Genomic DNA, 22388 nt, shown 5'->3' on the forward strand with positions numbered 1-22388 from the left:
TAGATTGTGTGACAAGAGGGCACAGGGGCTGCGGACTGACACAGCAGCGAGGCGCGGAACTGATGTACTGTACGACTCGAGCATCGATGAGAGGTGTGGAGCCATTGCGGTTGTAAAGGTAGCCCCCAAGGTGGGTGAGCTGTGAATGTCATTATTTGTAGCCAACTGCTGAACGCAGTATTGGGCGAACTTGGACTCCATGTTACTTGACTTTGTGTCACAGTCTCTCATCGGTGCACATATGTGCATGACAGGTCAAGGTCGGGTACCCGTCATACATGTCGGTGCATGTGATGAAGCATGCGTTTTCGGATAGATCCGTCTCGTACCAAGATCTGAGCCGCAGCAGCCTGCAGGGATGAGTCCACGGAGCGCGTCACGAGGCACGGACTCTTGGTCAACGCGCTTCCGTGTTGCTCGTGACACCACTGTCTCGTTACCTACAACGATCACGATGCGTCCTGTTCCAAGCGTCACTTGACACACTAGCCGACGAGACAATATGGCTAGCAGTCACGCAACATTCCTGATACCACCTGCGTGAGGCCTTTGAACCTCGACCCCGATCTCAACCATTCTCAACAACCCCGAACGAATCGAATCAACCACATCGCCATGGAGCGTATCCGTCGCCTATGGCGAGGCGAACAGGAGCAAGAATATGAGCCTCTATCGCACAGCGAGCTCTCCGAGTCAAGAGAAAGCCTACCCACAACAACACAAACTGGACGCACCGGCTTCCACTACATCGAATATGCCATCTTCCTCCTCCTGGGCATCTCCATGCTCTGGGCCTGGAACATGTTCCTCGCCGCCGGTCCCTACTTCCAGCACCGCTTCCGCTCCTCTCCCTGGATCTCCGAGAACTTTCAGGCCGCGGAGATTTCCGTGTCGACCATTACGAATCTCGGGAGTATGCTGGTTTTGACACGCATGCAGGCGGGCGCGAGTTATCCTAGGAGGATTGTGGTGAGTTTGGGGATCAATATGGTGGTGTTTTCGCTGCTTGCGGCGAGTACGGCGCTTGAGGCTACGCCGGGGGTGTATTTTGGGTTTCTTATGGGGATGATGTTTTTGACGAGTTTGGCGACGGGGTTCTGTCAGAATGGGGTTTTTGCGTTTGTGGCTGGGTTTGGAGAGATGAAGTATACGCAGGGGATTATGACGGGGCAGGCGGTGGCTGGTGTGTTGCCTTGTGTTGCGCAGATTGTATCGGTGCTGTCGTTTCAAGGAGGAGATGGGGATTCTCGTGAGCCGCCGTCGCATGACCAGCCGCCTGGACCGCCTCCGGTGAAATGGACTGCGGCGCTCGCCTATTTCATTACTGCGACGGCGATATCAGTGGCTACGCTTTTCGCTTTTTCGGTATTGCTGGCTAGGAATCGTCAGCCGAAGAAATTGCAGAATGGGAATACACCTGACGACACTGGCGACAGCGAAGGTCGCAAATCAATACCGCTACTCTACCTACTTCGCAAACTGATCTGGCTGGCAAGCGGAGTGTTCGTGACATTCGCAGTCACTATGGTCTTCCCGGTCTTCACCCAGCGCATCGTCTCTGTGCGACCGCCGCAGGATCAGCCGCCGATCTTACAGCCAGCCAGCTTCATACCACTGGCGCTGTTGTTCTGGAACATGGGCGATCTGGCTGGCAGGATGATCACTGCAGTGCCTTCGCTCTCGCTGACTCGACGGCCGCGTCTGGTGTTCGTAATGGCACTTTTACGCATTGTGTGGGTCGGAGGATACCACCTATGCAATATCCGGGGCGAGGGAGCGATCGTCAACAGCGACTTCTTCTATCTGGTGGTGATCCAGCTGTTGTTTGGAATGTCCAATGGCTACCTTGGCAGTACCTGCATGATCGCCGCTGGGGAGTGGGTCGAGGATGAGGAAAGAGAGGCAGCTGGAGGATTCATGGGATTGTGCCTGGTCGCTGGGTTGACTGTAGGAAGTTTGCTGAGCTTCTTCATCACTGGCACTTGAAAGGTTGCACCTATAGCATAAAGCTAGAGTGATAATTGTATCACGAGCCTAACGAGTCAAACACCCTCACCAGACTCATCGCACACGTCGCCGCAGCTCCTCCCACCAGCATCATCTGCACGCCAGCCCTGGTCCCTGCCCAAACGTTCTTCCCTCCATGCCATCCGGACACGAAGCATGTCTTGCAATACCCGAACGCGAACAAGCTCACGGCCATGAAGACGAACGACCACCACAGCGCCAACATCACCTCATCTTGCCCTACCATGAAGTATGGAAGTAGTGGAAGCAAGCCTCCAAGGAAGTACCCACACGCTATCGTCAACCCACTCGTCACCGCCCTCGTCGCCGCCGGTTCTGGCGTGTTATGCCGGAAGTGCATGAGAAACTGCACCAAATGCGGAGATTTCGATAAATGGTACGTCAGATCCTCAGACAAGGCCGGGGGAAGATCATAGGGTTCAAGGATGTCTCGTATCGAAGTCACTGCGTCCACGGACCCGTACGCGACTCCTTTGCGCGTATCGTTCAGCGTCGCTGTGTAAGATTCTTCTTCACTTTTCGCGGCGAGGTAGCCACCTAAGCCCATGGAAATCGCGCCGGCGGTGAGTTCGGCCATCCCGGCGAAGATTACGACGCGCGTTGATGAGAGGGTTGAGAGGCCGGCTGTGAGGGCGAAGCGGATGGTTAGGCCGTCTGAGAGGCCGATTATGACGTCGGAGATGATTCTTGGGTCGAGGCGGGAGGAGGGGTTGGGGGGTTGGGAGGAGGAGGAGTTGGGGAAGAGGGTGCTGGTGCTGGATTGGGATTCGATGTCGGATGAGAAGCGCTCTTTTGAGGGTGGTTCTTCTGAGCTTGTGCGGGATTTGGGGAGGCGCTTTGGGGGTGTTGGGCGGCGGGAGCGGGAGAGGAGGTTGGAGATCCAGTGGGATATGGAATCTGAGTTGCTTCTTGTTCTGTGGTCGGGGAAAGCTGTGGTGTCGGAGGAGGAGTCGTAGGAGAGCATTTCGGTAGTGTAGCGTTCTCTCATGGTTGGAGCTGAATCTTGGGCCTTTCTGTCGCTGGTCTCTTTTGTTCTGCTGACACTGAAATTTCGAAAAATTGGAAACGTCCTACCTCGAGTGGCCTGGGGACTCAAGCGCTACATATCGAATCGAGCGCATCCCATACTACGCACTTACAGCAGTATCCACGCGGAGCACTATCCTGCAACGAAAGCGTGTTGCGTAAGACGCATACTCCGCTGCTTGTCAGGACTTGTCAGGGCTTGTCCACTTGCGCCGATGTTCACGATATCTTTGGAGAGGTGGTAGAGCCAATCGTGGTGGGTGGATTTGGATTTGTGTGTAGTGGAGCGGTGGTGGGTTGGTGAGAGGTTTGATGTGAAACTGACGGGTGGTGCCGGTGGAGAAGGACATGGAGGTTTAGTTTGATGACTGTACAGTATGCTTGCCAACTAAGTCTTGATGAGGCCTCAGTAGAATTGCGGCCTCGGCTCTCGCCGACCCAAGATCGCTATCAAGATTGCTCCTTCTTGAGACATTCGATCTCATCTAGGAGCCAAGCTCAAACAACTCTTCCGCCATCTCTTCAAGTTGAACTGCAGTCGACACGCTCGAGAACAACACATACCTCCCATCTCCGAGTCGACTTGGCACTTCCATCCAGCTCTTCCCTGGTTGAAGCTACTCGGTAGCGTCATGCATCGAGGGCGGTTCCGGAAGCTATTCCACATATCATGAGATGTCCGAGGATGCGGCCGAACGAGCAGATATACCACTTCCGTAGACTTACCAAAGATCTAGGCATATTCCATTCTTCCGTACAGCTTCAGTCCACGCACTTGGGTAGGAGTGCATATTCCTTCAGCCGTTCTGACTCGGCGCCGATCATCTTTCAGGGACCCGCGATTGCAACGGCTTCTAGCCCACGCCATTCCAGCGGTCGGCACATCGTGGTGGAGAGTGAACTGCCACTCGGGATCTGTCGGTTCTCGTATCATTCGGTTCTGACCTCTATAGGCCACATTAATAACGCCGCACCAGCGGTCCTTACAGAAGTGCAGTATGGCACACGAGCGTGGGAGCAGTAGGTAGTTAGAGCGACCTGACTATGGCCGACAGTCCGCTGCTATCCTTCAGTAGCTATGGATCCTTCAGTAACTATGGATCTCGCCCAGCGAGTCGTGCGCATAGTCACGCATCCGATGCAACTGAGCGACCGGATACCGCCAATTCCACGAGAAACCTGACCAGAGAAGTCGACCACATCAAGCATTTGATCAAACGATCCCAGAATGTCTCTACCCAACCGCAGAGCATTACTGCTCAAATATTTCGCCAGCGAAGTAATTCCACGCCCATTACCTTGGATCATATATGCCACGAACTGGACCAGCTCAAGAAGAGGATCAAGGAGGAGCAACAGCCCTCTCCTCTCCCTCGGGCCCTCCGAGCCTCTGAGGTCGACCCAGACGCGTCTGAGTCGGAAGCTGAGGTTGATGATGTTCCTGACGGACGGGAAGAAGAGTTGGAACGTGCTCGCGATGAGATCAATGTCGTGAAGCACAATGCAGAATCACTGTTAGAGATTGCGGAATCGAGGGTGGATAGACTCACTGGCGAGAAAGAGAAGCTGGAGGGCTCACTAACAGACTACAAGACCCGGCTGAGTTCGCAGCAGGGGTCTCTGCAGGACAGTCAAGCGCAGTTAAAGAAGCTTCGCGGGGACAACGACAACGTCACTCGTTCTCATAACGATGCTCAACAGCAGATCTTGAAGCTCCAGGACCTCAGAACACAGGCAGACACGTCGCTAAAGCTCAGCAGTGCTCGTGTGTCTCAACTGGAAGAAGAGAACAGGAAGGTAGCTGAACAGATAAAGCGACTAGGGACACAGCATGAAACACGGCAGAAGGAACTCAACAACGAGATCCAAACGTTAAATGGTAGGAACAATGATATCTCCGCAGAGGCTGAGGAACTTCGCACAGGCCGCCGCGTGTTGCAAGAGAAGCTGGAAAAGGCAGAAGCTCAGTCCGCACGATCTCAGAGGGAACACGACGCACAGTGCACTACGCTTGCCGGTCAGATCGACGAACACAAACAGCTTCTTCAAGAGACCAGGGAAGTAGCCGATGCGCGCGCAAAAGAAATTGGGTCGCTGCAAAACGACCGGGACAAGGGGCAGGCACATTCCAAAGAGCTCGAAAGACAGGTCGAGGAGTACAAAGCAAAGCTGAAAGCTGCGGTCGAAGAGCAGGAACGACTTGCGGAAACACACCGGCAGAACATCGAAGCCTCCACGCGCGAGTATGAACAAGCTCGTCTGGAAGCACAGGCTGACCACGAGGCCAAGCTCAAAGCGGTCCAGCAGATGCTCGATGGGACGAGATCTTCCCACATGAGGGAACTGGAGAATGCCAAGATTTCTAAGGCCAAGGAAGTTGATGCCATGAAAGCACAATGGCGTACTTCCCTCGAAAAGCTGAAGGCATCTCATCAGAGCGAGTTAGAAGCGTCCAAGATTAGCTTTGCCAACGAGTTGCAGAAACTCAAGACTGCCCACGAAGCACAATTGAATGATGCCATGGTCACGAACAACGAGGACTCCGAGGCACTCAAGGCACAACTCGCAGAGGTCACAGCTCAAGTTAACGCGTCCCAGGAAAGTCACACAGCAGAGCTGGAAGCACTACGATCCGAGAGTGAAAGACGAATGAAGGATGCGGCCGATGAGTTGAATAGTGTCAAGCAGGAAGCACAGACTGAGAAATCACAAGCCGACAAGAATCTTGCCGAGCTGAAGGAGTTGCTGAGAGATCAGACCGAGAACGCGGAGGCATCACTGGCCAAGATTGCTGAAAGCGAAAAGTCCCATCGAGTGCGACTGACGGAGCTCGACGCAGATCTGGCACAGACGAAAGCACATCTAGACACAACTCGGGATGATGCCGAACAATTACGGTCCAGTACCGAGGCGCTCCAATCGCAAATCACATCAAAGGAGAAAGTCCTGAAAGTCCTGAGATCAGACAGGGATAATCTACGACAGCAAAAGGACGAGGAGATCAACGCTCTACAACACAAGACGACGACCATGTCCAGCGAGCTAGCTTCGACGAAGGATAGCCTAGAAGCTGCGCGCAAAGCCCACACATCAGCACTCAAACAAGTCAAGCAGGACCATGCCGCCGAAATGGAAAAGTTGAAATCAGCGCAGGTCGCTGAGGTCGAGCGAATACGCCTCGAGTATAAAGAAGCATCAGAAAGCTCTGGAAAAAAGCATGTTCAGGAGATAGCAGAGCTTACCAAGACTCACCAAGAGGCGCTTGAGCAGGCTGGATTGGGCAACGATCGAGCTTTGCAGCAACTGCAAGACCAGCATGCCCATGACACCGTGCGCTTCAAGGACGAGCTGGCCAAGACCGTCTCAGATATGAAGCAAAGTCATGAGAGCGCCTTAGCGACTGTTAAGAGCGAAGACAATCTGCGTGAACAGAAAGTTCAAGAAGAATTGGCGAAGAGCAAGGCAGACCTTGCGACTCAAGTGGAGTTGACCAAAAAGGCCGCAGAGTCGTCGGAAGCTGAGCTTGCACAGGTCCAGGGAACCTATGATATGGCGATGAACAATTTACGCGTGGAGCACCTTAAAGAGACTGAAAGTTTGCAGACGCAGCACGATGCGGCACATGCACGGCTGCAATCCCAACATGAGCTTGACCTTGGACAAACCCGCAAGGACCTCCAGACGAAGATAGAAGAAGCCGCTGCTGCTGCATCAAAGGCGCGCGACACATCTGCATTGAGAGATCAACATTCCTTGGCTCTGCAGCAATTGACATCAACCCACGAGGCTGAGCGCGAGAATCTGGAAGCTCAGCACCGCGCTGCAATTGCAGGAAGCCGTAAACAGATCGAGGAAGCGATCTTGCAAGTCGACGATCTAAAAGCACAACACGCGAAACAGCTTGAAGATCATGCGTCTGCTCATGCCAAGGAACTCGGTGCCGTCCGTTCTCTGCTGGATCAACAAGGCTCGGAGCACTATACTAGAGCTGCACATGCTGAAGGACGACTTGCATCTCTTCGCGCGGACCATGCGGCTGAGCTATCGCGCCAAAGTCAGGAGCACGAGAAGATGTTGGCAGAATTACGTGATGCCAACAGCAAAGCTGCGTCGGAGCAGCAGGCTGCGTTGATAAGCTCTGAGGAGGAGCAGAGCAAAGCTATGGTAACGGCGACCGAAGCACATAGAGCTGAGCTTGAGAGCCACCAGAAAGATCGAGATGCCACAATTTCTGATCTGAAGGCCGACCATGAGCGGGCGGTGAGCGAGCTGCAAAAGTCTCACGACGCCGTTCGTCAACAGATGACGCTCAACCATGGAACTGAGCTGCAGCAGATGCGCTCGTCTGCGGCGAGCGAACTCGAGCGGGTCCGTCGGGAGCATTCTGACGCACTAGAAGGTCATCAAATAGTTGACGAAGCGAAAGACGCGGACATTGCTGCCATGAAACAAGATCACGAGTGGGCTCTGGAGGCCCTGAAGCAGCAATTGGAAGGTGACTTGCGAAGTTCAAAGGCTCTCCATCAGACGCATACTACCGAATTACGATCGGCTCTCGATGCTCAGCTTGAAGAGATGCGAGCAAGCCACGCGCAAGCTTTCGCGGCTCAGGAGAGCGCGTGGACGATTAAGCTGACGGCCTTGAAAGAAGAGCATGGCAAGTCGCTGAATAGCCTGGTTTTAGCGAGCGAGGATTCGACAGCTACGAAACTACAACAGCTCCAGACTAAGCACGAGGAAGCGATCCTTGGAGCAAGCGTAGAGGCCAAAGAAAGGGCTAGACTTGCTGAACAGCAGCACAGAGCCGCGCTTGAATCTGCAGTCGACAGAGCTCGGCATAGTGGGCAAGCAGAGGTGAAGAACCTGAAGAAACGGCATCAAGATGCAGTCGCACAAATTCGAAAGACGGCTCAACAGCAATCGGCTGCTCAACTGACGGTGCTCGAGCAGAGTCATCAAAGAGAGCACCAGGAAGCTCTCTTGCAAGCGCGTATGGAGGCTGAGCGCGACTTGCAAACAACACTTGAGAACCACCAGGGTGAGCTTCTACGACTCAACACCGAGCATCAGACTACATTACATGCACTACAGGCAAGTCTTGATACGAAACGGGTTTCGGAGATGAAGACAAAGGAAGACTCGCACAGGCATGAGGTAGAAGCACTTCAAGCGCGGCTCGACGCTACCTTGACCGGACAAGCAGAGGCCGAGCGCTCGGTCGCTAGACTACGACAACAAGTCTCACAGGCCGAACAGCGTGTTGCAGAAGCTAAGATGTTGTCGGAGGATGACCTTACTGCGTTACAGCAAGAGAAGACTGATCTCACCGCACAACTCCGTCAAGTGCAAGATTCGCTCCGCGAGTTACAAAGCAAGTTTTCCAATGGCACGACTACGCCAAAGTCGAGGCATACCAACGAAGAGCTTGCTACTATCAGGTTGCAGCTCGCTGCTCTGGAAGAGGATCGTGCCATGTTGCGGCTTACGTTGCAGAAGCGCCTGGACGAGAAGGATGATCTCATCAGACAAAATGACTTTCTTGTTCAAGAACTCGAGACGCTGCATGCGCAACGCTTGAGACCCCAGAACACAGCTAGAAACATGCGGGATGTACAGATACAGACCGAGGACTTTGCCTCGGAAGAACCGAAGGTGGATTTAGCCACCTTCCAGAACATCAGAGCCGGCCGTCGTAAGAGTGCTCGGCCAGTCACTCCGATGAGTCCAGGTCAAAGGCAAGCCCGGGATGAGATCGACATGGCATGGAAGACACGCTCTTTCGAAGACTATCTGCACAACGCGAAGACGGAGCTGTCAGAGCTGGGTAGTGTGATCACTGCAAACGAGACACTTTTTGCTCAGAAGATCCAAGAACATGTGGGTGAGCTGCAGCGAGTCAAAGACGAGCTGGCGGCAGACTACAAGTCTAAGCTTGATGACCTCGCCACGGACAAACAGCGAATGGAGCAAATGGTGACTTCCAAGCAAACAGCTGCTTTTGCCAAAGATCGTCAACAGCTCGTGGTAAGGTATGGCGCAGATCGCGATGACACGAGCGATTATGTGGCTCTGCGCACTGCAGAGGAGAGGCTGGTGCAGGACTACAACAAACGGATCGCTAAGCGGAAGTCACAGATTGCGCTGAGGCATGCTGAAGAATACCACGCGCTGACCGAGGAGTACGACAAGAAGGTCGCCCAGCTTCTGGACAATCAGAGTACCCTCGAAGGTGATCTTTCGGTCGACCCCTGGAAGTTTGAGCGGGATCTCGGAGATTTGCGTAAGGAGGGTGTAAAATTGGAGGCAGACAAAGGGAGGAGCACTTCAGAAAGTCCAGTGGCTGTCCGGTCGCAAAGAGGTCGAGCAGCCAAAAGATTCGCCTCGCCACAGAACGGTACGTCGCATGATCCGACGGAGCAGGACGCATCAGATCGCCCAAAGACTGCCCGCGACTCTCGACGACGACCTAACCTGGAGCGCTGGACAAGCCATCCCCGAAACTCAACTTCCATACCACGATCATCCTCCGTCCCTCGAGGATCCTATCAAGGACGTCGAGAATCTCCCGAACCCCCAGCCGTACCCAAAGTCCTCTTCCCTGGCGGCAGAGACAGCCCTCACTCTACATCTCAACCCTACCAAGGACGTTCAGGTCCTCCAGGAACGTCAAAATACCCACCCGTCGCCGAAAGATCCCTTCTCCGATCCAAGACGCCTACCGATGTCCAAGAGCGACGCCTTGTCTTCACTGAGCCCACGCCATCACCTATCAAGACGCCGACTAAACGCGGTCCTGAAAAAGCAGCGCAGACGCTGGGGATTACGCCAACGGAGGTGGAACGTCAGGCTATGCGGCAGGAGTGCGGACCGAATTCGATGGAGAGTCCAACGAGGCCGGGCTTCTTGAGGAGGGTTAGGGATCGTATGTCGATCGATGGCCATAGGCCGCGTTTCCATCGTCCCGGGTCGAGGAGCGGGCTGGCGACGACGCCAGAACCTGATGTGGTAAAGAAGGAGGTTCCGCCGGCTGCGCCGACAGGTCCGAGTTCGAGTTATATCAGGAGTCGACGGAGCAGGTCTACGAAGCTGTCTAGTGGGATGATCTACTATCAGCCGCCGAATAAACAAGGTGGGAGTTCCTAGGACTGAGGCTACGACGGTATGGAGATTTGGAGAATTAGCGCTGGTGTTGGGGGATGGCAATCTGGACGACAATTTTCTTGTAGATACTTCTGACGATCTCTACGGCCATTGTATGGATGAGGCTCGTGAAGCTCTCGGATCTTCATTCTTGGACTCGAATCAAGTGAAGATCTTTCTCGTGTCAGGATTGGTTGTTGCTGGACTTGTTGTGAAGTTGGTGGCATCCACTCACTCGGCGTGGGCCCGAACGCTTCGTCAAACGGTCCTCTATTGAAGCACAGTCATGGGCACACCTTCAGTGCCGCAGCCGAAGCACCCATCTCTGAAGTTCCTGCCGGATACTGTCCGCTGCGCTACGTAGTCGTAGCCAGCCATCCTACCTGTCGCCCGCACCACCACCATTCCAGCTCCGAGGGCCCCTAATGCTCCTTCCTCTTCATCTATACAACCCCGGCCTCTCCGGCAACACCACATCATGCTTCTGCCCATCCTCCAGACTCCTCAAACCCGCATCACAAACGACCGCAACCACATATCCGTCCCACGAACTCGGTCCACTCATCGGCCGCCGATTGAACACATTATCAACGAAATTCTGCACCTCCCGACCATAAGCCACTGCGAACCTTTCCATGCAACTTTGCGCAATCCTCGCGCCTGCACCATTGGCTGTCCTCGTTGATATAAGGGCTTGCTCGTTCAGCTCCGCGGTGTTGTTCTCGCCAATGACTTCACACCGAATGTCGTAGCCGTAATTGCAATTTACGAATAATTCGTCGTCAACTCTCACGCCCGAGGACGTTTCGAAGATGACAATCAACGGGTCGTGGAATCCTCCCGGTACACGGGGAGTCTGCTTCCTAGGTTTGTCGATGCGAACAGACACGATGTCTTCGTCTAGCAGGAAGCGGATAATGTCTATCTCGTGCGTGGCGGAATCGTTGATGAGTTTCTCCTGCGTGAAGTGGCCCGGCATCGAAGGATTGCGGTGGGCCATGTGCATCAAGAGCGTCTCTCCAAGAGCTCGGGAGTCGATTTGTTCTTTCAGCGCCAAGTAGCCTGGATCGAAGCGACGCATGAAGCCGAGCTGGAGCAGGCGGGAGCCGTGTTGGGTCTCAGCGTTGATGATTTCTTGTGCTTCCGAGGCGGTCGGGGTGAGGGGTTTCTCGCAGAAGACGGGTTTGCCTACGGCTATGGAAGCGAGGATCTGGTCTTTGTGGACTTCGCCGATGGAGCAGATGAAGATTGCGTCGACGTCGGGGGAGTTGACGAGATCGGTGGCGTTGGTGTAGGGTTTGGCGTTGGTGTCTTGGGCGATGGAGTTGGCAACTGTGGAGTTGATGTCGCAGACCGCTGTGAGGTCGAGGTCTTAGCAGGGTCGGGCTTTAGAGGTGCTTTGTTCTATGATACGTACCAGTCACTTTGGCATTGACGATGACTTTCTGGAAGCGTTGTAGATGGTCCCGCCCAATCATCCCAAGGCCTATGAGGCCTATGCGTACCGCCATGGTTGCTGAACTCTCGGACCACTCTCAGACCTATCGTATGATGAACTGATTCAAGACTCGTTGTACCTTCACTGCGTCTGCTGCAGCGCTTCTTATCTCTCCTTTAGTCGTTCCGCTCAAGCACTCGCGGCAGTCCCAATCGGGTATTCGTTGTAATGCGTAATCATCACAGAGGCTAATGGCAGACAAATCATGTCTTCGGTCTTGCAACTCTGGAGACGGTGGTCTTGGGAAAACCATTAGCCGTGCATTTATCCGCTGAAAGTCGTCGCCGAGATCCACCCTGTTCTGCCCATCTTGGCAGGGCAAGATTATATAAACGGGTGGCATCGCCTGTGTCGCTGTGACCGTCGACTATTCAGCTCCCTTAGCTGTTAGTCGAGGCTCGGAATTGCAAGTCATGTGAAGCGTGATTAATCTTTGGTGCTTGCGAACACTTTTGAGAATGGAATAAAGTCTTGCCAGCCGCTGCTCTTGTCTTTTGCCCAGATCTGCTGACGCAGAAATCGTTTCTGTGCTGCTGCGTAGGAGATGAAAATGTAGTATGCTGCGAAGGCGACGGCCACGCCGAGGACGGCTTCGGGCAGGGTGATGTGTTGCGAGAATAGTCTTTTCCATATTTGCTGTGCGGAACGAACAAGGTGCAAGCATTCTTCGATCGAGGAGCGTGGAAGGGAGCTTATGAATACAGAGTCGGTTCGTGGCAGAGCCCAGTTCCTGTGAGCCATTGACAGAAACAAGCTCGCGTGTCTGTCACGATCCTGTACCTTGCGTGACGGGTGATATTTGAGCGGGGCACATACACTCCGCTGCCAGAAGGCATTGTAGGTGCAGTTGGGGCAACGAGGGCTGGCTGTGCAGCCCTCACTACGCTATGCTTACCAGCCTTGTTGATCCGCCCGAATTCGAGTTGTAGGAAGCTTGGTGGTTTCATAGTCGATACTCCCGGATGTGCAGATCAGTCAAGCAGCCCTACGATGCCTTTGGGGTCGAACTCCTACTCTGCTTGGGCTGATCATCCCGTGTTGTAGTGTATGTGCGAAGTCTGGTCGCCGGAAGCTTTGCAGGTTAGGTCTACGATGATCGAGTGCCGAAAGAGTGGCTTCAGTCCATAATTACATTATCGTACTATACAAAGTGGTCTGTCCCTCACTTCTCCTATGTACACATTCGATATCTTCCCACCAAGCTCAGCTTCGCAGCTCCGAGAAGATATACGGGAAGATCACTACGCATGCCTTCCAGAACACACCTGCGCTCATAACAGCTCTTATCGGCAGCGATGCCACAGGCCCTGTTGTAATGTATATCCAGATAGCGTACAGCGCCACGGAGAAAAAGTGGTAGAACAGGACGAAGGGCTGTCGAATAATGCCCGCCAGAAGTCCAACAGGTCCGTCGATGCAGTTGCCACCGAGCTTGAAATAGTGGAAGCAGCCCATTTGTAGTGCCTTTAGCTGTGTGTCGTCCGCGGCGAAGAGGGCGTATAGAGCTTGTGCGAGGATGTTGATGACGGATGTCAAGTTCTTCCGCCGCCAATGGAAAGTGCGCATTTGCTTCAAGACAAGCTTCGTATTGTCGAGTTGCGGTACGTTCTCGGGCGACAGGAGTTCGGAAAGGAGCACCACATCGTTGAAGGCCACTGTCATGCCGCCTCCGGTGAGTGGATGACGCATGTTCATTGCATCGCCAAGAATAACGAGACCTGGAGCCTTGTTCGTTGTGGGTGGAAGCCAGGAGTTCGGCATTGATCGTAGTCGGTCTTTCTCGATTGCGACTTCGAATGATGGTCGAACTTCTGCAGGTAGGGTAGGTAGCACCACGTTCTTCAAGTGGCCCTTGACACCGCCGTTCGCGACGGAGGCCGATGGGAGATCTTGTGGTATATCGACGAGGGCTCGCGTCTCACGTGTTCCAATCTGGTAGAGCAGTAAAGGGGCACCCTCACCAAGCACCACATGACCATGGTTGGGCATTGGGAGCTTCGCATCGATGAGCTCTAGACCCCAGAACTTCGACTTGACCACGGGTGCGTCTTTCCTGAACTCCCTCCTGAACTTGCTCGCGTAGCCGTCGGCAACGATGGTCAAGCTGGCAAAATATGAATCGTGTCGCTCGTTGGGTTGTCTTTCGTTCACGGTCGCCTCCACTCCCAAGACATGCCCAGTATGCTCTCCGCGGATCAAGTGTGTCGCGGTGGCCTCGACCACAGTCACGTTCGGACATGACATGGCCTTCCTCCGCAGTTTCGATATGAAGCGGCCATGGTGGAATGAGCGTCCTTCTGGTCGCTTCCTCTTCATGCCTCGGAGTTCATCCGTGTAGTCCTTCTCCTTGGCCGCCTCGGCGGTGTCGTCTCTCGCGTTCGCCGGGTATGGTATTCGCACCTCCTCGCCGTAGTAAATCACGTCGTAGCCCAAGACCCGAACGGCGTCAATCTCTTCCAGGCAGTCTCGCATGCCCAACTTCTCCAATGCCTGCACGCCTCCTGGCTGAAGCAGCTCTCCCACGATGCGGTCTGGCTGCTGCAACGACTTCTCCAACAAGATCACACTCCGTCCCTGGTTGCCGAGCGCGTATGCCACCGCACATCCAAATATGCCGGCGCCGACCACGACGACATCTGCTTCGTGATGCATTTCGCGCTGTTCTCGTGCTCGAAATCGGAGCGACTTGGGCGCATCGTGTGTCAAGATGGAGACAGACATGGCGGCTATATCTCAGGCAATCCTGGTCGCGACACAGCCAATGTAGTGGCGAGTAATGGTACGAGGGGCGTGTATCGTGTATCAGCAGGGAATGCAGAAGTCGAACGATTTCGCTCGCTCGCGTGGCTCGAAAAGTGATGGCGAATGGAAACAATTCAGGGTCTCGCCTCTTCTTCATACTGTCAACATGAAGGTCCTCACGCTCGGTACCTTCGGTCTTGCGACCATCACACATGCCTATCCCGGTGCTGTTGCGGAAGGTGTATGGATGGAGCCAGCTGATGATGCCTGTACTGGTTCCTCCTCCTGTTGAGCATGCCAAACCAACGGCTGTAAGTAATAGTGACCCAAGTATTGTCCACCGAGATATGCCACCGCCAGTCCTTCCATAGCACTCGCCACGACACTGCAACACAATCTTCACCACAGCTCAAATCTTTGTGTTTGCACAGTCCTCCCACGCGACGGCAAGAACTTCACCCAAGACCGCGTGGTCCACGGCCTGAATGCCGGTCTCAACTTCGACCCAGCCCTAGGGGCAACAATGTTCGGACAAGCCCTAGTAGCCAACCCAGCACCAAACGCAACCTTCTTCACCTTGGATCAACTCAACGTGCACAACGTTCTCGAGCACGATGCAAGCCTGAGCAGGTCGGATGCATACTTGGGCAACAACCATGTATTCAACTACAGTGTCTTTGCAGAGAGCACGAAGTACTGGACTGGTCCCATCATGGACCGGGACATGATGGCCAATAGTAAGATCGCCCGCCAACTGCAGAGCAAGGCGTCGAACCCGGGGTATCGCTTTACCAACAGCACCGAGAATTTCAGCATCGGCGAGATTCTGGCTCCGTTTGTGGCGTTTGGCGACAGGCAGGCGGTCACGGTGGAGAACAGGCTGGTGGACTACTTTTTCCGTGCGTCTTTATCGATGGCTGAGATGAGGGTAGATGCTGACTCGATACGCAGAGAACGAACGACTCCCGACGAAGCTTGGCTGGAAGAGGACCAACGAGACTGTGACACTGCAGGGTGACATTCTCAGACTATCCGAGATTTTCAGCAAGGCTGCCAGTCTGATCACGGAGGAGGACTCGGGCAAAGGGTCGACGCATGGTGAACCGACTAAGAGGAGGCGAGACTTGCATGCTGGTATCTTCTACGTCATCGATTCTGAGTAGAACATCTGCACCCACCATGAAGACCATGATGACAGCCGAAAACAGCAGCACGCAGAAAGGTAGACAGAATGAACCGCCAGCGACTTCCAGAGCTTTACCTGTACAACCCAAGTTCAAGGTGGCATGGGAACCACATTCCTCACATCCCCATATCGGTCTCAACGTGGCAAAATCGATAGGAATCTCAGGCACAATTCAGCTACCAAGTTGGTCATGTACGCAGCGTGACATGGATCACTCACCAGAAACATCATCCTATCGAGGCCCGGACCGTGACACAAATGGCAGCCAAGACATCTCACGTAGCACAAAAGACCGTACTCGACATTGCGGCTGAGTTAGTACGTCCTAATCCAGCCCACGGCTTGAAGCGTGCGAAGGAGCTTTGCCCTTGCAGGTTGAGCATATCGCTTCTGCAGGTCCATTGCTTGGCTCTAAATACTTATACCGCCGACCTCATTGCTCTCCTTCCATCTCCAACTCCCCAAAATCCGCAACCATGCTCACCACCCTCCTCCTCAGCCTCGCAGCAATAGGAACATCATCAGCAGCAGCATTATCAACCCGCGCCCCAGCAACCTTCTTCCGCATCTCCTCCCTCGAGGCCTCAGACTTCGCCTACCCCCAATACCCCGAGTCGCACCGCGTGAACTTCACAGTCTCGAACCCCAATGCAGTGTACGAGCAAGGTGGCAACATGCCGAGCATCTGTATGGTTGAATGGTAAGAAGCTTTCCATGAACCCGAGACATTCCTTCTTCTTCCATCTCAATCCCCTCGATCCTAACACAAGACGCAGGTCCGGCTGCGAGCCTCCAACGTGCCTGACCCCGTGCCTTAACCCGGCCTACGACAGTGGCGACTCACCCTATTACGCCCGGGTCATTCCCGGTCAGGACAAGAATTCTCACGCGTGGAGTCTGGAGGTGAAGGAGTATTTCACGTATAAGAACAGTGTGCTCAACGAGGTGACTGTACCCTTTGTGGCTGGGGAGGGTGGATATTCGTGTCCGATAGTGTCTTCGGTGAGGACGGTGTGCGATGTGGATGGGTATGATGCGACGTTCCAGACGAGTTATGGCGGGAGCGCGCCGCCGTATAATGGGGAGGAGGTGTGTGAGAGGCCGAAGCAGGGGTAGTGTGGAGACTGGATAGGTTGTAGGGGTCGTGTTGGGGGTCCAATTTATTGGATTTTGAAGGCAATGATAGATACGAACATGGGCCCTTTCCGCCTTGTGTGCTGCTTCATATGTCAGGAGCCCGATGATGGAGATTGTTCACAGATTGCTTCTGGGCAGAATCTCATGATAGATGGACCGTCGAAGCATTGCAAGGCCGTAATGTCGGTTCTGAGTCTACGACGCAGCGGAGAACTCGCAGACACAAGTTTTTTTTGAACATTTCTTCCATCACATACGACCACAGGCCAATGAGAATTAGGAACCCAAGCTATTACCTAGCGGTAGGCATGTAGACGGGAATGCACTTCCAGACTATCCAAAACTTACGTACACAACTCATTGCGACTGTGTCACTGACACATACGACCATAGGCCAATGACAATAGGCTATCCCGTTCGCTCTGGCGTACTCAAGCATTGGACCGCAAGACTAGTACTACGGTAGGTGACTACGTGGGAATCCCTTGTGTTGTATGTTTTGCTTTTTTGATCTTTTTGCCTAAGGTTGTGCCGGCATGCGGCCGGTGTGGGAGTCTGCAGATGGTCTGCAGGGATATTGGCAAGGTGGTTGCATGCCTTCAGTCTTGAGACTTTGAAAGTGCGTTGATGGGAACGTGGAGGTGTGTATGTCTATCGGAATGGTCTATGCATCAGGTCGTGTTCTCATGCTATACAATGCCGTTGCACGCTTCCAAGCCCATGAAGCGCTTATGCAAGCAATTTCCCATCGATTTCGAGCCCAGCGTCGGCGCGCTCTATCGCAACTTTCTCCCTCACGACAAGTCGAACCCGGCCCCAGAATTCACCGCCGCCAGCAACTTCTCCCTCAGCACCTTCTCACTCTTATACATCGGCAACTTCAGCAAATTGACACACGTACTCGTCGTGGGAAACCGATTCTCATCCTGTCCACTGTCCCTTATTGAGAACCTCGGATTCAGATGACTGAAGCCCAACAACGGGCCCCTCGGCGTACTCGTTACAAACTTCAGGACCTTCCTCCTATCTTCATCCTGCATGGTCTGCATGACCTTCCAGAAGAGCTTGATAGAGGGATGTTCTTGTCCGTCAGAGCCGATCTGGTATGTCCCTCCATACAGTGTGTTCTTTCTGAGATCTTGGACATCGATTCCGGCTCCACTGCCGCCTATCAGAGTTTGGAGCTCGAGTTGATTGAACATACTGAGCCATGAGGGTTGGATTATATCGCCGAGGCCGCGGAGGAAGGCATTGGTTTGGTATTTGCTCTGTGCTTGTAATTTGTATGCTGCCATGCGGTTGATGTATGTTAGGCGGTTTTCGTTAGTGACGAGCGTGTTAGCGCCATTTGGAGGCATCAAGTCGACTTCGATGATCTCCTTGCGACCTTCTGGTCCGACTTCAGTGTCGACTACGAACGTCAGGTCGAATGCTTCTGCATTCTCCGCGTGTTTGACAGCGAGCAAGCCTCTGTAGAGGCTCTCGTCCAGTTCTCGGAGGTCGTTGACCGTGGGACGGTAGTGTGACTCGTTTGTCGCGCTATTGCTGCCGCCCGATAACGCCCACTTCTTGAGGAAGAATGGCGCAAAGTTCACGTCGATGAGTATGCCTTCATACAGACACTTGCCTATTATGCGGCCCAGAAATTCGTATTGCTTTTGGAGTTCGCGCATGTGCTCGCGCGCATCTGCGGAATCCTTCTTGAGGCCCATCTCTTGGAGGCGTATTCGTGCGTCCTCGAAGGATGTTGGGTTAGGATACAGTAGGTGCTGGTCGTTCTCGATGAAGAAGTGGGTGTGTGCGTCGTCGGCGTGCTGATCAAATGCCTGGGTGATGACACTCGTGAGGAATTCCTTGGTGACACCTGTAAGCAGAAATGTGTCAGTCAAGCTCGAAAAGCGCGTATCGGTATCTCAGCATGTTGTTGCGTGGGAGGGCCGCGTTGTGCATTACTTACCTCCGCCATCAATACCAGCCTCTGGCATATCCCACTTATCGACAAACGTAATCTGTATGGGCTCTTTCAGCGCGTCTCCAAGATCATAGAACTGCTCGTAGGCATCCTGAAACTCTTGCGTTCTCTTGATCTTCGCATGATGTCTTTCCAGCGCGTCGCGCCTAAGAGGAACATTCATTTGTGGCTGGAACATCATGCTTTGCCGCCACATGTCCGGGTCCAGAAAGCCGTCCCGTCTTTTGAGCTGGTCAAGCTCTACGAATTCTCGAAAGATTTGTACTCGAACATGAAACGGTATGAAGAAGGGCATGTTTTGCAGGATCTCCAGCCTTGGCGCGACCGCTTCGAGGTATCGCTGGCGACTCGCTTTTTTCTGCGCCCTCTCACGTGCTTCCTGTCGCCGTAGCACGCTGGCATAGCCGCTGCCACTGCGAAGTGATTGGCCATTGGAGAGCGTCAGGTCCTCCTCGTCAGATTCATCATCCTTGTCTTCTGCGTCCAGACTTTCAACCTCCTTTCGGGATTGTTCTTCAGCAACCACATCGCGAGTGAAGTTGGACATGTCGAAGCGCTCGGTCATCAACCAATGGTCCCGAGGAAGGAAGTGTCTCCGAGAATCACGTTCGTAGAGAGCGCGGAGGAGAGCGGTTATGACTCCCTTGAGGTACTCCGTGGTTAACCCCGGCAGTCTAGCGACCGTCATTGGTTTGGCATCTGCGAGATCTGTCGCTGAACTGGAGGCAGACGTGAAGCGACGTGGCTGGAGGGCACTCAGATCCCTCACTGGTGCCGTGCTGTTCAGCTCCGCTGCATCATACACCAGCGTGAAACCAAGATTCTTGAGAAACGTGACCAGCGACGCGACATCCGCCACGGGCACCGCGCTGTTCTTCTTAGCGTGTGGACTACTGCCCATGAACTCTTCATCGTCCATGATTTTGAGGTCGAAAGAGAACATTTCAAGGAAGACGAGAATGACAGTCCAGTCGTCGCGCTGTTGTTGGCTTGGGAACGTCGTCTGAAGTAGAGATACAATGCCGCGCGACGAACTTCGAATGTCGTTGAAGGTGGCTGAGCTCTTAGCAGCATTCCAGAGGTATCCCGTGGGCGAAGCAGTATCGCTGTTCGTCGGCCCAAGGTGTAGCCACATCCGAATGTCGTCAGCTCTGCGAGGGAAGCATCTTAGCAGGGTCAGGGCATAGCTGGCCAGTATTTGCGCATTCTCTGCCCCAGTATGTCCACCAACTTGCATGCCATTTGAAGCTGGCTGGGTGGTTGACAACAGGTTTTGGATTTTGTGTTTGTCTAGTAGGGTCAGCACCTGCTGACGGAGAAACGTATTCAGGACTAAGCCCGTGTTCATGTTCGAGAGGATGTCGTGATCGAATGTGGCGTTGTCGACATCGATTGCAGGGCTCTCAAAATCGACATCGTCAGCCAAACCACCTAATAGGCGGCCTACAGCAGCTGTGAAGGCCATGTTGCTTGGTGATTGTCCGGTTAGGAAAATCAGATTGCCGAGCAGCCATAATCGTTCGCGAGTACTGGTGGTCCGATCTCGAAGGCTAGCTATTGCTTCAGAGAGAACTTGCGGATCCGCTGCTGTCTTCAGCAGTTGAAGTAGTTCTGGATCTAATGGACGCCCCAGCAAGATGACCAAGCCCTTGTACGCCGCTCGAGAGCTTAGTGGTGCCAGAAGAGCACCCTGCAGTGGTTCAGCCGGCAGTCGTGGTGTGGAAGTCAGCGCTTCGTAGTATGCGATCGCCTCTCTCGCGGTGAACGGTGTCTGCCTTGCCGCATAGGCCAGTATCCCAAGCACCTCTCGGTCTGTATCCGCGTCCGGCTTACTCCGTGCTCTTAACGCTGCTACACATGCTGCCTGCAGTTTCGCATACGCTCTCGGCCATGGTCCGCCATCGCAAGGCACTGTCTCACTTGTTGTGATTTGCCGTGTGCCGTACCAAGTCAGCCTCTTAACATCGCTCGGCTCGGCCTTCGGCGAGAAGAACAGCATCAGCCGTCGTAGCTGGCGTAGCGAGGCTTCCGACGTGGGGTATGCTGTATGTGCGTTGTGCTCGACATCGTCCCAGACCTGCCGCCATGTCTTGAACGTCTTCCTCCTAGTATGATGGCCCCGCCAGACCTTCTGAATGCGAGACGATGCCTGTATCCTATCTCTCTGCTGTTGTCGCGCTATGCGATCTTGCTGCGCCGACGCGACCGCCTGCTGCGCTCCACTGCCACCGGGCGCGGTTGTGCTGTTGGCGAATGGGTTCGTAGGACGACCGGACAGGTTAACTTGTCGCGGACGCCGCCCGGATCCTGTGAATGTCTGATACATCGCGGTGATGGCGGGCGGGCTATCGACAAGACGTTGTGGTGGTCAAGAATGTCATCGAGACCTCTCAAGCATGGCTATTCGCTACAAGGCTGCCACTGCGCTATTCTCGCCACACAAGTAAGAGTAAATGCTGAGTGTTGGCTAGAAGTGCATAGACATCTTTAGAGCCGTATGTGCATGACAGGGTTCACTTCGGGGGACGCGCCGCGAGAAGATCCCTGCAATCATGCGCCGATGACGCAGCAGTCGCTTGTCTCAGCAGTCACACCCCTGAGCCACGTGAGGCAGTACTATTTACCTTGTTCTTATCTGCAAAACCATAGAACAGCTCAGTATTCAACGACGTGGAGACGCAGCTCCTACATCCAACTGTCACCCTTCTCGAGAGACGTATGTTCGTCGACAGCGCTCAGATTCATTCAAAGGCCCGGAGTTCTTTCGGTACGGACCAGAATTCTACGTTTCCCCTGAACGACGGAGTGCCCTTCAAGCAGTGATCCACAGTAGGAGTTGAGTGCTCCCCAACGTCATGTATACCTCAGGCTTCGGCTCGGACCAAGAGCATCGCGGTGTCACATCACTGCTCTGCATGGCCTGAAAAGGCGGATCGCACCGTAGGAAATCTGCATAACTCGACAACAGCCAGACCAATGGCTTCACAATTCGTGGTCCTAGCACATGCAAACCTCCCCGCAATCTGATTATGTCCGTCAACCCAGCCACGTGAGTCCGCAACGCGTCTCGATTACCAGTGACTGCGCACAAGCAAGAGAAGAGCGCCACGCTGTAGATGACAGCGTCGCTGGTGGCTCGCTCGGGCTCTGCCAGAGCCGAGCTGATCGCAGCGAGTGCCTCATGCTGCAGCTGTAGCTATGCTGTAGTGTTAGGCTCGAACCGCTCGAGCCCGAGCTTGCGGGCAGCCTCAAGAAGCAGCAAGATGACGAGACTCGCGAACTCGCTGGAGATGAAGCTCAGGTAGGCTTGGGCGCCATTGTAGTATTCTTCCGTCGTGGTCGCTGTTGAATTGTTGTCTAGACGGAGCAAAGCAAGAGAAGAGAGCCAGAGGAAGTGGTCCTGCGATGGAGTCAGAGATTCGATACGTTTGAAGAGCTGGCTGGAGGCCATGACCGACCATTACGCCTTCGAAAGTACATCCCAAGCGACAGAGGACTGTGCCAACCTGATGAGCTCGGTCATACAGAGTGGGGTTCGACTGGATACGACTGAATACCGCGCCAGAGAATATCGCAACGATCGCTCGTGGTGCTGGGATCTCGTGCAGATCTTGGACTTGCAATTCGAACGACTTGTCATTCCAATCTTCGACATCCTG

The 22388-nt window shown here is 54.0% G+C and overlaps 10 protein-coding genes across 10 annotated transcripts; 5 read left to right on the forward strand and 5 right to left on the reverse strand.

Annotated features, from left to right (window-relative positions):
* Window positions 1–615: 615 nt before the first annotated feature.
* Window positions 616–1986, forward strand: CLAFUR5_06471 (Nucleoside transporter FUN26; the record flags this gene model as incomplete). Its single annotated transcript, XM_047905619.1, has 1 exon — window positions 616–1986. The coding sequence occupies one exon, from the start codon at window positions 616–618 to the stop codon at window positions 1984–1986; it is 1371 nt and encodes a 456-aa protein (XP_047762147.1).
* A 40-nt stretch (window positions 1987–2026) lies between these two features.
* CLAFUR5_06472 (Vacuolar iron transporter cccA) lies at window positions 2027–3016 on the reverse strand (the record flags this gene model as incomplete). The annotated part of the gene is made up of 1 exon (XM_047905620.1): window positions 2027–3016. The coding sequence occupies one exon, from the start codon at window positions 3014–3016 to the stop codon at window positions 2027–2029; it is 990 nt and encodes a 329-aa protein (XP_047761579.1).
* Window positions 3017–4098: 1082 nt separating this feature from the next.
* CLAFUR5_06473 (uncharacterized protein) lies at window positions 4099–10197 on the forward strand (the record flags this gene model as incomplete). The annotated part of the gene is made up of 1 exon (XM_047905621.1): window positions 4099–10197. One exon carries the CDS (start codon window positions 4099–4101, stop codon window positions 10195–10197), a length of 6099 nt encoding a protein of 2032 aa, XP_047762687.1.
* Window positions 10198–10633: 436 nt separating this feature from the next.
* Window positions 10634–11705, reverse strand: CLAFUR5_06474 (Inositol 2-dehydrogenase 3; the record flags this gene model as incomplete). Its single annotated transcript, XM_047905622.1, has 2 exons — window positions 10634–11550; window positions 11612–11705. The coding sequence occupies 2 exons, from the start codon at window positions 11703–11705 to the stop codon at window positions 10634–10636; spliced, it is 1011 nt and encodes a 336-aa protein (XP_047761704.1).
* A 413-nt stretch (window positions 11706–12118) lies between these two features.
* CLAFUR5_06475 (uncharacterized protein) lies at window positions 12119–12639 on the reverse strand (the record flags this gene model as incomplete). Its single annotated transcript, XM_047905623.1, has 2 exons — window positions 12119–12455; window positions 12509–12639. 2 exons carry the CDS (start codon window positions 12637–12639, stop codon window positions 12119–12121), a joined length of 468 nt encoding a protein of 155 aa, XP_047761947.1.
* A 256-nt stretch (window positions 12640–12895) lies between these two features.
* Window positions 12896–14413, reverse strand: CLAFUR5_06476 (putative squalene monooxygenase; the record flags this gene model as incomplete). The annotated part of the gene is made up of 1 exon (XM_047905624.1): window positions 12896–14413. One exon carries the CDS (start codon window positions 14411–14413, stop codon window positions 12896–12898), a length of 1518 nt encoding a protein of 505 aa, XP_047762542.1.
* A 187-nt stretch (window positions 14414–14600) lies between these two features.
* On the forward strand, window positions 14601–15597 carry CLAFUR5_06477 (Putative sterigmatocystin biosynthesis peroxidase stcC; the record flags this gene model as incomplete). The annotated part of the gene is made up of 3 exons (XM_047905625.1): window positions 14601–14673; window positions 14866–15333; window positions 15386–15597. 3 exons carry the CDS (start codon window positions 14601–14603, stop codon window positions 15595–15597), a joined length of 753 nt encoding a protein of 250 aa, XP_047762685.1.
* A 499-nt stretch (window positions 15598–16096) lies between these two features.
* CLAFUR5_06478 (uncharacterized protein) lies at window positions 16097–16736 on the forward strand (the record flags this gene model as incomplete). The annotated part of the gene is made up of 2 exons (XM_047905626.1): window positions 16097–16320; window positions 16397–16736. 2 exons carry the CDS (start codon window positions 16097–16099, stop codon window positions 16734–16736), a joined length of 564 nt encoding a protein of 187 aa, XP_047761924.1.
* An 815-nt stretch (window positions 16737–17551) lies between these two features.
* CLAFUR5_06479 (putative E3 ubiquitin protein ligase) lies at window positions 17552–21055 on the reverse strand (the record flags this gene model as incomplete). Its single annotated transcript, XM_047905627.1, has 2 exons — window positions 17552–18621; window positions 18715–21055. The coding sequence occupies 2 exons, from the start codon at window positions 21053–21055 to the stop codon at window positions 17552–17554; spliced, it is 3411 nt and encodes a 1136-aa protein (XP_047761916.1).
* A 70-nt stretch (window positions 21056–21125) lies between these two features.
* Window positions 21126–22282, forward strand: CLAFUR5_06480 (uncharacterized protein; the record flags this gene model as incomplete). Its single annotated transcript, XM_047905628.1, has 3 exons — window positions 21126–21172; window positions 21943–22030; window positions 22091–22282. 3 exons carry the CDS (start codon window positions 21126–21128, stop codon window positions 22280–22282), a joined length of 327 nt encoding a protein of 108 aa, XP_047761867.1.
* Window positions 22283–22388: the final 106 nt, after the last annotated feature.

This window comes from Fulvia fulva, chromosome 5 (genome assembly GCF_020509005.1).
Source record: "Fulvia fulva chromosome 5, complete sequence".
In the NCBI taxonomy this organism is placed as follows: domain Eukaryota; kingdom Fungi; phylum Ascomycota; class Dothideomycetes; order Mycosphaerellales; family Mycosphaerellaceae; genus Fulvia; species Fulvia fulva.